This window comes from Pseudophryne corroboree, chromosome 1 (assembly GCF_028390025.1).
Source record: "Pseudophryne corroboree isolate aPseCor3 chromosome 1, aPseCor3.hap2, whole genome shotgun sequence".
NCBI classification, from domain to species: Eukaryota; Metazoa; Chordata; class Amphibia; order Anura; family Myobatrachidae; genus Pseudophryne; species Pseudophryne corroboree.
The window spans coordinates 880,076,396-880,093,556 of record NC_086444.1 but is presented as its reverse complement, the minus strand read 5'-3'; the positions used below and the strand labels follow the sequence as shown (position 1 = coordinate 880,093,556).

Sequence of the window (17,161 nt, the reverse complement as noted above, 5' to 3'; positions counted from 1 at the left end):
GTAGGGCAGCAGTGCCTGTTGCACTGCCCTAGTTACAGCTCTGTCTGAATATAGGAATTTGACCAACAACTAATAGGAAACTTTCACCTACACAAAACAGAGGCAGCCAATATGAGCATATAGTTTTTCAATTCACTAGAAACCAGTGAAGGCGACGGTATATCCTATTTTCATAGGCTGAAATGTCATGAATTTCATTTAATCCCCCAAAAAGTCAGCCACTGTCTGTAAGTACTGCATCAGGGCTCTGGATTTGGGTAGACTGTTATTGTCAAATATATTTGAATCATACAAAGCAGGCCGTTACACAATCACACAATAAGCAGCCAAACTAGATACTGTATGTTAAAAGCTTTTTATTGCTAAGTGCTCCCCAATACAACAAACAGCATCAGTAGTGTACACTTAAAAAGGTAACGAAAATAGCTCTAAGATGAACAAAAGCGACATACAGCATAATGAATATCTACATCCAGACAATAATATTAAAAAAAAAGAAAATATTTTGATTATGTAACTGAATCCTGGGAATCAGACAAACAAATCTGCTTGTGTTTTAGGGGTTGTCTGAATACTCTAATAAAAAGCTACTTTAGTTTTAACGTTCCATAATTTTGTAGTGATGTCACTTCAAGTCTTTATCTGTATCAAGTCACTACTCCAACAATGGCTAAAAATTATTACATGGGAAAACCCACTCGTTTTTAAAAAAAATGTATTCTACGGTTTAATTACATTAACATTTAATTTTGAAAGTTACTGTCTTTGATTTTCTTTTCTTTTCTTTTTTTTAGATCTTCACTAAACCTAATTATACACATTGTGTGTGTAACGTTCTTTGGTGTTATCATGGACAATTCTTAAAAAAAAAGATTGTCTGTCAACATTTTATAAACTAACACAAATTTATTAGTGAAAAACAGACATGGCCAAATGATTGATTTTGAGTTTCATATTTTATGCAGTAGTTTTTGTTTTAGCTTATAACCTATAAAGGCAAAGGATTGACGTGCAAATTGCATACCTACTAACTATTTTATAAAGGCAAGAAAAAATGGCGGTTGCTATAATTGTAAATACTCAGTAAATAAAGTCTATCAAGAAAATCACCTTTTAATAAATATCTTCACTTTTATATTCTATGTACAAGTACTTTACAGCTACATGAGAGAGTGAGACTGGCTTCTTGGTGAAAAAAATGATCCTGGAGACCAATTGCAAGTACATTATTGCAGTCAGATGCATTGTGGTTGTGAAAAAGTGAGGTGACATGTAAAAATAAATATCTCTCTCTAGTCTTGGATCGCCATTCCGAGTAATGAAATCCTAAAAAATGACTACCAATAACTAATGATTTGTTTCTCGTTCTGCTTAGAGCTGAAGACATCTTTCAGCAGAAAATAAACATGTCTCAATTCAATCTTGTCATTTGATTATTAGTGGCTACTTGTTTCCAAATCTACACATTTTAATTTCCTCTAACGAGGTGGTCCATGAGTTACTTCTATTAAACTATTACTCAATGCACATATACCAATCAAATGGTATACTATATATTGTCATAGGAAGATAATTTTTTAGACTCTACTCGTTTTTCTTTTCTAAAGACAGTGTTTTCTTTCCATCTGATTTAATTCCGGTATGTATGAACACTGCCTTAATGCTGATAACAATACAAAATGTAGTGTAATAAGCCAAGTGGTTTTAATAGACATGCTTGGCCGACCAGATGTTTGTAGTTTTTCTGAGGCCTGTTTTATAACATCTACATGTCAATGGGCACTGTGAGGGGGAAGTTCTAAGTACCCGCCTATATTGGGGTTGGGCTTGTCTTTAAGCCCGGGTCTGCCAAAGAGTCACAGCCATGCCCCAATTTTGGTGTGGCCATACCCCCTTCAGTGGCAAATCTACAGAGCAGGCCTGGTATTCAAAATGAGGCTTGGTAATACCCCACATAATTGGCCATGCCCCCAAGTACCGGGACACAAATTTTCCCAGGGTGGCCCTTACATGTCCCTTTAGAATTATGTAAAATGCTACACTGTCATATTAGCAAGTCATACAGAACCACTGGAGCAAAATTCTATTATGAATATGCTGCACTGAGATTCAACTCAAGGAATGTATGTAAGACAGTTTGTAACGACAGGTAATTAGCACCCAAAACACAGAACCAGTAAACAATATGTGGATAGAACAAAACAATGAAAAATAATACTGACTTTGCAACAAATGAACACCTAAATAAGAATTGTGTGTTTGTTATAGCCGACTAAATTGTTCACTGAAGGTAGTAAGAATAGTCACTGACTGTTTTTTTTTATAGGTAAAGAACACAAAAATGAATAATGTGCAAAACTGGTTAAGGGCCACTGAATGCACTATACAATGACCAGCTACATTCAGCAAATCTTTTCTTGAACGGTGATCTTTGGTATTTTTCTTCAATAACTTCAAGTTAACATTAAAGTAAAAGGATGGTTGGAAAATCAAACGAGTAAGTAAGTGAACCAGCACTTTGCACGTTATAAGAGCAGAATGCACCAAAGTGTCTTTTTGTCCCAGTCCTTGAATAATTAACTTCATCTTTCTATTGAGGATGACTGCAAAAAACGTCTTCTGTCAGAAGGCTTATCGCTTTTCTTTGAGCTTCTGGCTGAAGAAAGAGCACCAGTTGAGTTGTGGTTTGTAGCTACCATTGGCGTCATTACTGCTACTGGAATAGGTTTGTGTACATGGACGTTGCTGCTATGTGTCGGAGGAGGCGGAACAGCAAGAATTTTAAAAGTCTTGCTAGCTGCCAGTTGAGATCTTCTTAATGCTGAATCTGATGTCTTTGGTTTATTTTCTGGTGGGGACACAAAGCCAAGATCTGCATTATTTTCAATGGAGGAAAGAATGCTCAATATATTTTTCGTCTCAGAGTCAGTTTCCCCCATACCAGGTGCTAAAGATGTCGGCTTCATAACACCCCTTGACAAGCCACTACGATGGAAAGTAAGTTCCTCTTCAGTTTCAGCTGCTTCAGTAAGGAATGGAGGTGACTGAGTGCTACGTTTGCTACAGGACTCACAGCAAAGCTTATTGTACCCTGGTATTGAGCAGTACCGCGCAAGTACCTCCATTTGGCAGAATATAGACTTGTCTCCGAGGCAGGGCTCATCTGAAAAACACAATAAATCATATTATTTGAATAAGAGAACCTAATTTTGCCAGAGACTTATACTTCCTGATACATAAATAATATTTAGAATACAGTTTGTGGTTAATAGAAAAATTTATCAGCCATTTTTTTCATCTTTTGTGTGCAAGAGAAGTGTTTAACTAACAGCTAGCCGTAGCGTAATCTCTGTAGGCGCTCTTGTACATGGGTGTTGAGAACTAACACTATTTGAAGCATACATAGAATCTTATTTAATGTTTTTTCCTATCTAATAGACAGGAAAAAACAGACACCCAACTGACTTTTCAAACATTTGAATTACACCCTAAGAGGCAGGTGCCACCATGCCAGAATATGTAGACTATATGTCAGCGGTATCCTAGGTGTCTGACAGGTCCCTATGTACAATTGATCAATGGCAGGGAAGCAAATACTGTAGTTTCAGGACCATTTAATGGAAAAGTGTATTTGTTCAGCATTTTGGCTTAAGAAACCTGTTCTAGGTCTGCTTGTAGTGGTACTGTGTAATATCTGTAGAACATCATTTGTGTAATTAGTGATAGGATAATATTAATTGGGATAAGATCACATATCTGTATTTTGGGGCCTATGTTCTGCAGTTTTTAATTCAAGCACTGAATACTGTAGAAATAAAATTATATTCATCATTTTCCAAAAAATGAAAAGCTTGGAAAAAAAAGAAATCTTAAACATGCCCTAGGCGTACTAGCTTTAGTGATTATGTTCTTGTATAGAAAGCCTTGAGCTGTAAGACGGTGTACATACCATTGCAAGGTGACAAATTACATTCTCTTACAGACTCTGGCTTCTCTCCATCGCACTGATCACCGGCCCGACACAGGACTTGTCTCACTTCAATACCTTCACCACAGGTCACGGAACACTGCAGAGAGAGTACAGATCACAGAGCTGTAATCAGCCACTGGTATAATAATACATGGAGACAGATGCTGCTGCTCTTATCCTCTTTCATCAGGTACTGTAAGCTTATTTCTTTGTCTTGCTATATAAAGTACAGTACAGTACAGTATGTGGAAAGCCTCTTTCTACATTCACACAGCATGGTATTTGCTTCTGTCTAACTTTCCAGTCATTTACTAAATTCAATAAAAAATAAAAAATCAATAGTTATTTTTTTATCATAATTAACAAATATTGGGGCAGATGTATTAAGCCTGGAGAAGGCATAAAAAAAGGCATAAGTGTTAAAGCGGTAATAAGTGCAAGGTGATAATGCACCAGCCAATCTGCTTCTATCTGTTAATTTACATATTGGAGCCGATTGGCTGGTGCATTGTCACCTTGCACTTATCACTGCTTTATCACTTCTTTATGCCTTCTCCAGGCTTAATACATCTGCCCCTATATGACACAAACACAGAATGTGCACAGCAGATAAACACCACTTGTCCTATTAGGTGTGCTGACTTTACCAATCACTGATTCATTCTAGACAAAAGTCTCTTGTTCATTTCATACTTGTTTAACATTCTTCACTGATATTTTTCCAACTCTGGGGCAGATGTATTAACCTGGAGAAGGCATAAGGAAGTGATAAACCAGTGATAAGTGCAAGGTGATAAACGCACCAGCCAATCAGCTCCAATATGCAAACTGACAGTTAGGAGCAGATTGGCTGGTGCGTTTATCACCTTGTACTTATCACTGGTTTATCACCTCCTTATGCCTTCTCCAGGTTAATACATCTGCCCCTCTTTTTCCTATAACATCACTTCAAATATCTATTACACAGTCAAATAATATCTGGTATACACAAGCGCAATTTTACAGCATTCAATGATTTGACGCACATAGGTTAAAAAATAAAAATATATGTGAACAAATGAACCTGTACACACATACGTTCTGGCAAGAGTGTGCGTCACTGTGCTTTGTGTCAGTACAATAGCTGCCTGCAGTGTTAGTAAAAGACAATAAAGTCCTACAGCAACACTCCATAAGTAGTTAGTACTGTACATTAGGCTGCAGGAACACTTTGTGATGTGTTAATGAATGTACTTCCAATACTCTGCTAAAGCTGAGTACGAGGTTTTGTTCATGCCTTAACTAGCGCTGGTTTTCTATTAAGCACTTGTGTGATCTCCCAGGTACAGTAGAGCAGGCTTCTCTCTGCTTTAAATGGCTGATAACAGAAAACAGCTTGCACTTAGCTGCACAGCAAATGTAAAGACTCCTGTTATTCTGTTCTGTAAATATTCTGTTCTCAATACTTACATATATTTGTTATTGTCAACAGCAGCCCTTTTATATACTGGAAGTTATATTACAGGTTTGATTGTCCTTTATAGCTGGACACAACCCTGCTAGTGACAGTAGCAAAGTAGCCTGACAGCAGCTCGTGTTTTGACCTGGGCAGCTCAGATTTTGAAACTCCTGCCGTGTTTTCAAGGTATTTCCAGGTGTGAACTCTCTAGACACAGACACTGTGTTTTCCATGCTCTGTGAGTGAATCAGATGTCAAAATACTAGGCTTCAGCTCAGTGAAGTAGACAGGAGAACAAACTGTCTGACTTAGAGTATCCTTCAGTTCCTCTCCCCAGTGACAGCATGCTTCTCTACTGACCAGGCAGCCTCCACTGCAACGGGTGTGGTATGTTAGATAGAATAGACGTAGGTCGACAGTGTCTAGGTCAACCACTATTGGTCGACACTAAGTAGGTCGACATGGTTTCTAGGTCAATAGGCATTCTAGGTTGACATGTACTAGGTCGACATGAAAAAAGTTTGACGTGAGTTTTTTAAATTTTTTTGGTGTTGGGAAACCCCAATTAGTGCACCGCGTCCCCTCGCATGGCTCGCTTCGCTCACCATGCTTCAGGCACGGTGCCTCGCTCCGCTACCACTGCGCTCGCCACAGGGTACAGTTCCCAATTGTAGTCCACGTGGATCGTAAAGTTTGAAAAAGTTCAAAAATTTTTTAAAAAATATGTGAAAACTCATGTCAACCATTTGTCATGTCGACCTATTTACATGTCGACCTAGAGTCCCTGTCAACCTACTTACTGTCGACCAATAGTGGTCGACCTAGACACTGTCGCCCTAAGTCTTGTCGACCTAGAGACCGGATCCCCACTGCAACAATCATAGGCGTAGTTACAGTAGGTGCAGGAGGTGCGGCTGTCTCTGCACTTCAGTATAATCTATTGTGACTTGGCCACATGTAGGCAATACCTCCAGACTCCAGTTTGTAAAAAGTAAGGTGGTATACGATTAGGAGCTAGTGGGTGGTAAGAGGTTAATTTTTAGGGAAAGGTCAGTTTACTTAAATTTGATCAAGTATTGATTGTAGTGTGATTAGGAAAATCTACACAGTGGTTGGTGGTTAAGGAGGAGGTTTATTAAACATTCTATAGAGAAGAAGCGAATGTGTTGCCCATAGCAACCAATTGAATTCTAGCAATTGTTTTACAGAATGTACTAAATAAATTATAATTTATCTAGTACATTCATAAAATGATCGCTAGAGTTGGATTCTTTGCTATGGGCAACATCTATCCTTGTCCTCAAAAGACATCTTGATAAATCTCCCCCTTCCTGAGCAATGTGTTTTAGCTATTACAGATAATTTATACTTGTACTGACCTCAGACCAGGCACCTGTCTTCCACTGGGCCGGACAGGGAGCTCGATTGCATGATCTTCTACTCTCAGGACGCTCCCCATTACAATACTTGCTGTGGACTGAGCGATTTGTACCATCATGGAGGGGCTGAATGCAGCGTACTATTCGAATCTGATATCCAGAACTTCCACAGCTCTTTGTGCAGTGTTCCCAGTCATCTGCTATCCAGCTAGAGGACACAATTACAAGTGTTACTGCAAATACTAAGGAAATTGACACAATCTATTACACCTAAAGGCAGGTACACACTAGATGATTTTGAACCAATAAAAGATAAAGATTTCCCTTGAAATTTGCCCAGCTGCAGAATGAAAGATACATAGAGCATACACACTGAACAATATAGTGAGCAATATCGTTCAGTGATGTCACCCCTCCCATCCCTGAACATGCAGTCATGAAAGATATAGCCTAAATTGGACTGCATGTTCAGTTGATAAAGATAAACGATAAAGACCCGCGGGAGCATGCATCGTTATTGTGTATATACATACTTGACGATATGCACGATAATATCTTTATCGTACATATCATCCACTTAAATTATCTAGTGTGTATTCCCCTTAAGGGATTGTTTCTGTTATGGCAAAAGTAGTGCAGTTTACAATGAGCCATAAACAGTAGGACGTGACTCAGAGTCGCAAGCAATCTGTGATCCACTACACTGATACTGTGACTAAGAGGAACATACAGTATCGCGAGGCTATTCAGAGTTGTATGGAACTGAGCCAAATCTCCACTTGTGGCTCAATGAGTGTTAGTAGGTAAGTATACCGCGGGCATGTAGATGGAGTTATGGGCTATTTACAGATGAGCGTACGCAGTGATCCGGCTGATCTTCACAAAGCCTGGAGCTGGTGTAAATACATTTCCAATGATGGTCACTTTCACAAGTGGATGTATAGTGATGCCACATTTATTTTCAAGCAAGCAATGAATGTGGCTGAATTACATGCACCTGTGAATCAGGCACATAATGTACACAGAAAGATGAATAACAGTTCAGTGACTCCATATTTTATACAAGACAAATACATTAATAGCAGGCAAAAATCCTAGTAATATACCTCCTGTGAAGGTACTAGTGCAAAATTAATATTACAACAAACATCCACATCCATACAGCTGACACATCATGATTGCTATAAAATATACTTTCATCATGAATCTCCTATATAATAGCCCAGATCTGTGACTCTGCGTCTGTGTGTATAACGCTGGCCGTGGCTAGGAGCTCTCATTGGGTTAGCAGCAGGTCTATCACACCCAGTCCACAGCTGATTGGGCGAGAAACGCCCTCCCACACAGGTTACATTGAAATGGGAGGCTCTGCCCTTTAGCTGCTGTGTATTCCCAGTGCAGAATTAACAATGGGGCTGATGGAGCTGCAGCTTCAGGTCCACACCCCAAAATAGTCCCACTGCATCTGCAGCAACATACCCTCCAACAATTTACACACAAAAATCAGTTCAAAATCGAAAAGGGGCGTGGTCACGGGTACTGTAGCGTGGTCACGCCCCTTTTCCTATACTTTCATTGAAAGTTTAGAGAGCCAAAAATCAGTACAGACCATAAAAAAAATAAGATTTTACTCACCGGTAAATCTATTTCTCGTAGTCCGTAGTGGATGCTGGGACTCCGTAAGGACCATGGGGAATAGCGGCTCCGCAGGAGACTGGGCACAACTAAAGAAAGCTTTAGGACTACCTGGTGTGCACTGGCTCCTCCCACTATGACCCTCCTCCAGACCTCAGTTAGGATACTGTGCCCGGAAGAGCTGACACAATAAGGAAGGATTTTGAATCCCGGGTAAGACTCATACCAGCCACACCAATCACACCGTATAACTCGTGATACTATACCCAGTTAACAGTATGAAATATAACTGAGCCTCTCAACAGATGGCTCAACAATAACCCTTTAGTTAGGCAATAACTATAAACAAGTATTGCAGACAATCCGCACTTGGGATGGGCGCCCAGCATCCACTACGGACTACGAGAAATAGATTTACCGGTGAGTAAAATCTTATTTTCTCTGACGTCCTAAGTGGATGCTGGGACTCCGTAAGGACCATGGGGATTATACCAAAGCTCCCAAACGGGCGGGAGAGTGCGGATGACTCTGCAGCACCGAATGGGCAAACTCTAGGTCCTCCTCAGCCAGGGTGTCAAACTTGTAGAATTTAGCAAATGTGTTTGACCCCGACCAAGTAGCTGCTCGGCAAAGTTGTAGAGCCGAGACCCCTCGGGCAGCCGCCCAAGAAGAGCCCACTTTCCTCGTGGAATGGGCTTTCACTGATTTAGGATGCGGCAGTCCAGCCGCAGAATGTGCAAGCTTGAATCGTGCTACAGATCCAGCGAGCAATAGTCTGCTTAGAAGCAGGAGCACCCAGCTTGTTGGGTGCATACAGGATAAATAGCGAGTCAGTTTTCCTGACTCCAGCCGTCCTGGAAACATATACTTTTCAGGGCCCTGACAACGTCCAGTAACTTGGAATCCTCCAAGTCCCAAGTAGCCGCAGGCACCACAATAGGTTGGTTCACATGAAAAACTGATACCACCTTAGGAAAGAATTGGGAACGAGTCCTCAATTCCGCCTTATCCATATAAAAAATCAGATAAGGGCTTTTGCATGACAAAGCCGCCAATTCCGATACACGCCTGGCCGACGCCAAGGCCAACAGCATGACCACTTTCCACGTGAGGTATTGTAGCTCCACGGATTTAAGTGGCTCAACCCAATGCGACTTCAGGAAATCCAACACCACGTTGAGATCCCACTGTGCCACTGGAGGCACAAACGGGGGCTGACTATGCAGCACTCCCTTAACAAAAGTCTGAACTTCAGGCAGTGAAGCCAGTTCTATTTTGGAAGAAAATCGATAGAGCCGAAATCTGGACCTTAATGGAACCCAATTTAAGGCCCATAGTCACCCCTGACTGTAGGAAGTGCAGAAATCGACCTAGCTGAAATTCCTCCTTTTGGGCCTTCCTGGCCTCACAACACGCAACATATTTCCGCCATATGTGGTGATAATGGTTTGCGTTCACTTCTTTCCTAGCTTTAATTAGCGTAGGGATAACTTCCTCCGGAATGCCCTTTTCCTTCAGGATCCGGTGTTCAACCGCCATGCCGTCAAACGCAGCCGCGGTACGTCTTGGAACAGACAGGCCCCCTGCTGCAGCAGGTCCTGTCTGAGCGGCAGAGGCCATGGGTCCTCTGAGATCATTTCTTGGAGTTCTGGGTACCAAGCTCTTCTTGGCCAATCCGGAACAATGAGTATAGTTCTTACTCCTCTCCTTATTATTATTCTCATTACCCTGGGTAAGAGAGGCAGAGAAGGGAACACATACACCGACTGGTACACCCACGGTGTTACCAGAGCGTCCACAGCTATCGCCTGAGGGTCCCTTGACCTGGCGCAATATCTTTGTAGCTTTTTGTTGAGGCGGGACGCCATCATGTCCACCTGTGGCCTTTCCCAACGGTGTACAATCATTTGGAAGACTTCTGGATGAAGTCCCCACTCTCCCGGGTGGAGGTCGTGTCTGCTGAGAAAGTCTGCTTCCCCGTTGTCCACTCCGGGAATGAACACTGCTGACAGTGCTAACACATGATTTTCCGCCCATCGGAGAATCCTTGTGGCTTCTGCCATCGCCATCCTGCTTCTTGTGCCGCCCTGTCGGTTTACATGAGCGACCGCCGTGATGTTGTCTGACTAGATCAGCACCGGCCGGTGTTGAAGCAGGGGCCTAGCCTGACTTGGGACATTGTAAATGGCCCTTAGTTCCAGAATATTTATGTGTAGGGAAGTCTCCCGACTTTTCCATTGTCCTTGGAAGTTTCTTCCCTGTGTGACTGCCCCCCAGCCTCGAAGGCTGGCATCCGTGGTCACCAGGACCCAGTCCTGTATGCCGAATCTGCGGCTCCCTAGAAGATGAGCACTCTGCAGCCACCACAACAGAGACACCCTGGCCCTTGGAGACAGGGTTATCCGCCGATGCATCTGAAGATGCGACCCGGACCACTTGTCCAACAGATCCCACTGGAAGATCCTTGCATGGGACCTGGCGAATTTCTTCGTAAGAAGCTACCATCTTTCCCAGGGCTCGCGTGCATTGATGCACCGACACCTGTATTTGTATTAGGAGGTCTCTGTCTAGAGACGACAACTCCTAGGACTTCTCCTCCGGGAGAAATCCTTTTAATCCTGTTCTGTGTCCAGAACCATACCCAGGAACAGTAGACGCGTCGTAGGAACCAGCTGCGACTTTGGAATATTCAGAATCCAGCCGTGCTGTTGTAGCACTTCCCGAGATAGTGCTACTCCGACGAACAACTGCTCCCTGGACCTCGCCTTTATAAGGAGATCGTCCAAGCACGGGATAAGTATTTCGGCCATTACCTTGGTAAATACCCTCGGTGCCGGGGACAGACCAACGGCAATGTCTGGAATTGGTAATGACCATCCTGTACCACAATTTTGAGGTACTCCTGGTGAAGAGGGTAAATAGGGACATGCAGGTAAGCATCCTTGATGTCCAGTGATACCATGAAATTCTCCAGGCTTGCAATAATCGCCCTGAGCGATTCCATTTTGAACTTGAACCTTCGTATATAAGTGTTCAAGGATTTCAATTTTAGAATGGGTCTCACCGAACCGTCTGGTTTCGGTACCACAACATTTTGGAATAGTAACCCCGGCCTTGTTGAAGGAGGGGTACCTTGATTTCACCTGCTGGAAGTACAGCTTGTGAATTGCCACCAGTACTACCTCCCTTTCTCCAAGGGCAGCAGGCAAGGCTGATGTGAGGTGACGGCTAGGGGGAGTCGCCTCGAACTCCAGCCTGTATCCCTGTGATACTACTTGCAGAACCTAGGGATCCACCTGTGGGCAAGCCCACTGGTCCCTGAAGTTCCCGAGACGCGTCCCCACCGCACCTGTCTCCACCTGTGGAGCCCCAGCGTCATGCGGTGGACTCAGAGGAAGCGGGGGAAGATTTTTGATCCTGGGAACTGGCTGTCTGGTGCAGCTTTTTCCTTCTTCCCTTGTCTCTGTGCAGAAAGGAAGCGCCTTTGACCCGCTTGCTTTTCTGAAGCCGAAAGGACTGTACCTTTCTTAGGCTGTGAGGAAACCTGAGGTAAAATATTTTCTTCCCAGCTGTTGCTGTGGATACGAGGTCCCAGAGACCATCCCCAAACAATTCCTCACCCTTATAAGGCAGAATCTCCATGTGCCTTTTAAAGGCAGCATCACCTGTCCACTGCCGGGTCTCTAATACCCTCCTGGCAGAATGGACATTGCATTAATTCTGGATGCCAGCCGGCAAATATCCCTCTGTGCATCCTTCATATATAAGACGACGTCTTTAATATGCTCTATGTTAGCAAAATATTATCCCTGTCTAGGGTATTAATATTATCTGACAGGGTATCAGACCACGCTGCAGCAGCACTATTTATGCTGAGGCAAATGCAGGTCTCAGTATAGTACCTGAGTGTGTATATACAGACTTCAGGATAGTCTCCTGCTTTTTATCAGCAGGCTCCTTCAAAGTGGCCGTATCCCAAGACGGCAGTGCCACCTTTTTTGACAAACGTGTGAGCGCCTTATCCACTCTAGGGGATATCTCCCAACGTGACCTATCCTCTGGCGGGAAAGGGTACGCCAGCAGTAACTTTTTAGAAATTACCATTTTCTTATCGGGGGAACCCACGCTCTTTACACACTTCATTCACTCATCTGATGGGGGAACAAAACACTGGCTGCTTTTTCTCCCCAAACATAAAACCCCTTTTATGTGGTACTTGGATTTATGTCAGAAATGTGTAACACATTTTTCATTGCCGAGATCATGCAACGGATGTTCCTAGTGGATTGTGTATATGTCTCAACCTCGTCGACACTGGAGTCAGACTCCGTGCCGACATCTGTGTCTGCCATCTGAGGTAACGGGCGTTTTTTTGAGCCCCTGATGGCCTTTGAGACGCCTGGGCAAGCGCGGGCTGAGAAGCCGGCTGTCCCACAGCTGTTACGTCATCCAGCCTTTTATGTAAGGAGTTGACATTGTCGGTTAATACCTTCCACCTATCCATCCACTCTGGTGTCGGCCCCACAGGGGGCGACATCCCATTTATCGGCCTCTGCTCCGCCTCCACGTAACCTTCCTCATCCAACATGTCAGCACAGCCGTACCGACACACCGCACACACACAGGGAATGCTCTGACTGAGGACAGGACCCCACAAAGTCCTTTGGGGAGACAGAGAGAGAGTATGCCAGCACACACCAGAGCGCTATATAATGCAGGGATTAACACTATAACTGAGTGATTTTTCCCCCAATAGCTGCTTGTATACACATATTGCGCCTAAATTTAGTGCCCCCCCCTCTCTTTTTAACCCTTTGAGCCTGAAAACTACAGGGGAGAGCCTGGGGAGCTGTCTTCCAGCTGCACTGTGAAGATAAAACGGCGCCAGTGTGCTGAGGGAGATAACCCCGCCCCTTTTTCGGCGGACTTTTCTCCCGCTTTTTTCATGGATTCTGGCAGGGGTAATTTATCACATATATAGCCCTGGGACTATATATTGTGATGATTTGCCAGCCAAGGTGTATTATATTGCCCTCAGGGCGCCCCCGCCCAGCACCCATCAGTGACCGGAGTGTGAGGTGTGCATGAGGAGCAATGGCGCACAGCTGCAGTGCTGTGCGCTACCTTGTTGAAGACAGAAGTCTTCTGCCGCCGATTTTCCGGAACACTTCTTGCTTCTGGCTCTGTAAGGGGGCCGGCGGCGCGGCTCCGGGACCGAACATCGAGGTCGGGTCCTGTGGTCGATCCCTCTGGAGCTAATGGTGTCCAGTAGCCTAAGAAGCCCAAGCTACCACCAGTTAGGTAGGTTCGCTTCTTCTCCCCTTAGTCCCTCGCTGCAGTGAGTCTGTTGCCAGCAGATCTCACTGTAAAATAAAAAAAATAAAATATACTTTCTTTCTAGGAGCTCAGGAGAGCCCCTAGTGTGCATCCAGCTCAGCCGGGCACAAGATTCTAACTGAGGTCTGGTGGAGGGTCATAGTGGGAGGAGCCAGTGCACACCAGGTAGTCCTAAAGCTTTCTTTAGTTGTGCCCAGTCTTCTGCGGAGCCGCTATTCCCCATGGTCCTTACGGAGTCCCAGCATCCACTTAGGACGTCAGAGAAAAGGTAATGTACCTACCAAAAAGGTACAGTTGGAGGATATGCCACTGCATCTGCAGCAAGTCTCTGTGCTGTAGATAGGGGGAAAAAATGCTTTTACTGCAGCATCCTATGTCCTGCTGCCAGTCCGCCTTCCCCCTCCGGCATCAACAATCCCCACTCCCTAGCCGCGGCACAGGTGGAACAAAAGCTGCTGCGGCCACCGGGATAGATGTGTATGAAAGCGGCGCAGCGAAGGCTTTCATAGCCCTCCCTGCGCCGCATACTCTCTGAGCCCCGGAGCCTCCTCTGCGCATGATGTCACAGAATTCCCTCCCTGCCACAGCCGCGACCAGATCCCCAGAGTCCGCAACACAGCACCTGGGCTGCCGTCCTGGAAGCCCCAAGATGGCTAATGTAAAGGATAGAGTGGGTGATATCGCAGAGGGTGATATTGCGGAGGGTAATGTCTGGACGCTGAATCAATGTAAAAGGTGACAATGCTGTCAGTGCAGTGGGTGTGCAGTGTCACTGACACTGCACAGCACTCTCACCTTTTACATTGATTCAGCGAATCAGTAATTTCTGCCAGCCAGTCACTATTGTTAGCGCCGGTGTCCCAACGTGCCACATTACAGGGAAGTAGACGCACAAAATAAACTACAGCTCCCAGCAGCCCTTAGTGCCAAAGCATTCCGACGCTAAGGGCTGCTGGGAGCTGTACTTTATTGAGTGCATCTTCTTCCCTGTAATGCGGCGCGTTGGGACACCAGCGCTAACAATAGTGACTGGCTGCTTGCCTGCTGTGTGAGTTCCGGGAGAGACACTGCCAAAGGGAGGACAGCAGCTTAGCTGCTTCCAGGAGGAGAAGCATTATCCGCCCCTCTACCACTCGCAGTACCTCCGGGCCCCATCCGCAGCACCCCCACACACCCCCTCCACCACACGCGGCTCCAGACCCCCTCCCCCACATGCGGCACCACCGGACCCACCCCTCCCCCACCCATGGCACCGGCCCCTCCCTCACCCGCGGCACCCCCGCAACCGCTCCTCCCCCATCCGCGGTGGCTCCGGACCCCCACCCACGGCACCCACGCACCCGCCCCTCCCGCGGCATCACCTCACCAGCCCCTCCCCCACCTGCGGCATCCCTGCAACCGCCCCTCCCCCACCCACAGGCACCCCCGGACCCTCTCCCCCATCCGTGTCTCCCCCGCACCTGCCACTCCCCCAACCACAGCACCCACTAGGTGATTCATCAGGCCCTGAGTGCGCTGTTCACACCATTGCAAGGGGCTATGACCCCTTAACCATTGCACGCCCTTTGTCCGTGCAATATTTACCACTCACACAATTATGATTGGAGGTAATACTCCATATAATACAAATATTGCATGTCACCATGGCGTGCAAGGGTTAAGGGGGCATAGCCCCTTACGAGGGTGTGAAGAGCAACCGTAGGGCGCAATGAATCACCTAGTAAATACATATATATATATATATATATATATATAGCACAAGTTGGTGGGCGGCACTCCAAGGATTTGTAAAATGATTACACAGCTTCACAAGCTTTTTCAATCAACGTTTCAGACGCTTTTATTTGCGCCTTTTGTCGGGAAGGCGCAAATAAAAGCGTCTGAAACGTTGATTGAAAAAGCTTGTGAAGCTGTGTAATCTTTTTACAAATCCTTGGAGTGCCGCCCACCAACTTGTGCTGTCTGCTGGGCTCTGTAGTGCCACGGGAGGGCACCCAGGTATTTATGCTGTGCTGTAGGAGTGCCGGTCATACATGTATATATATATATATATATATTTAAAACCCAGTGCCTGATGCTGAAGTGAATGTACGCCTCTTTGCCGAGCATATTTTGTGTGTTGTTGCACTGCGCATGCTCCAGAAGTGATGCTACACCAGTAGGGACAATGCTGAGTTGTCCACAGTTCAACTACATCTATACTTATAGAAACTGGTTTATAGAGGGGCATTCTCACATAGGCAAAGTTCAGCGAGGACTGAAAGCATGTGTGGGCCGTGCAGAGCTGGACGTTAGCAAGATTACAATCATTTGCACCAAGTATAGGTTTGTGCTAGTACGCACTCATGATGAGTGTGGACAAATCTGCACAAGGTTTCCTCCCACAATCCAAACATATAATGGTAGGTTGATTGGCTCCCAACAAAATTAACCCTAGTGCGAATGTGTGTTCGTGCGCATGTGTTAGGGAATATAGATTGTAAGCTCCACTGGGGCAGGGACTGATGAATGGCCAAATATTCTATGTTAAAGTGCTGCGGAGTATGTGTGCGCTATATAAATAACTGGTAATAATAATAATAATAATAATAATAAGGGCGAAGATACTAAATTTTTCTGTGCATGCACTTCAAAAGCATATACTGTATACCCACTTTCTATCCAAGGGGGGAATTCAAGTGGCAGCTGTAATTTATTGCGGGTGAAAAAGGGTTGTAGCCTCAGGCTTTAACGCCTGGGACTATTCAATTACAGGCCCTTTTTCTTGCCTTGTAAATGACCCTGTTAACACGCGTTAACTCACAGAATCTGGGATAAATTCCCGGGCCTATGGGTTAACATATTTTCAGCACCTGCAAACAGGCTATTTATTGCAGGTTTCTTTTCAAGCCTGTTCAGGCTCAAAAATAAATCTCTGTCAACTGCAGTCTGCAGGCTGCTATCAGCCCCTATTGAACAGCCCTGCTGCTTCAATTAGCCTGCAGTAATTAACCATGGCTAATTGAAGTCCACCGCAACTCTGCATCAGACACATATATGTGAAAAGACTAACAATTCTTATATACCTCGAACATATGCTGCAACAAACAAATCATAAACATTCTTCATCGTACTAATAATAATAATAATAATAAATAATATATAGTAAGTAGTCCTTATGTTGATATTGTCAAACTGTGGACTTGCACAATGTCACCATTTTCAGAATGTCGACATCTGAAAAAAGGTCAACATTAGGATAAGGCTACAGGACAGAAGGGTTAGGCACTATGGGAAGGGTTAGGGTCATTTATTAGGGTTAGGGATAAGTGAAAAAGATTAACCGGAATGCTGGAGCATCAAATGACTCTGCTGGGAGTGGCAGTCACATGACCGCTGGAACTGAGAGGCTGCTGTAGCCAA

At 44.7% G+C, this 17,161-nt stretch overlaps 1 protein-coding gene across 3 annotated transcripts in view; it reads right to left on the bottom strand.

Annotated features, from left to right (window-relative positions):
* Window positions 1–341: 341 nt before the first annotated feature.
* Window positions 342–17,161, bottom strand: part of ADAMTS3 (ADAM metallopeptidase with thrombospondin type 1 motif 3) — a 375,923-nt gene continuing 359,103 nt past the window's right edge. For 2 of the 3 annotated variants that reach the window (XM_063920099.1, XM_063920101.1), the window contains 3 exons: window positions 6,788–6,995; window positions 3,950–4,067; window positions 342–3,163 (listed from right to left, as the gene is read on the bottom strand). In XM_063920099.1, coding sequence (XP_063776169.1) covers window positions 2,583–3,163; window positions 3,950–4,067; window positions 6,788–6,995 — 907 coding nt within the window. In that variant the 3' untranslated portion in view covers window positions 342–2,582. The remainder of the gene's footprint in view (window positions 3,164–3,949; window positions 4,068–6,787; window positions 6,996–17,161) is intronic. The other variant, XM_063920100.1, reaches the window with a different exon arrangement.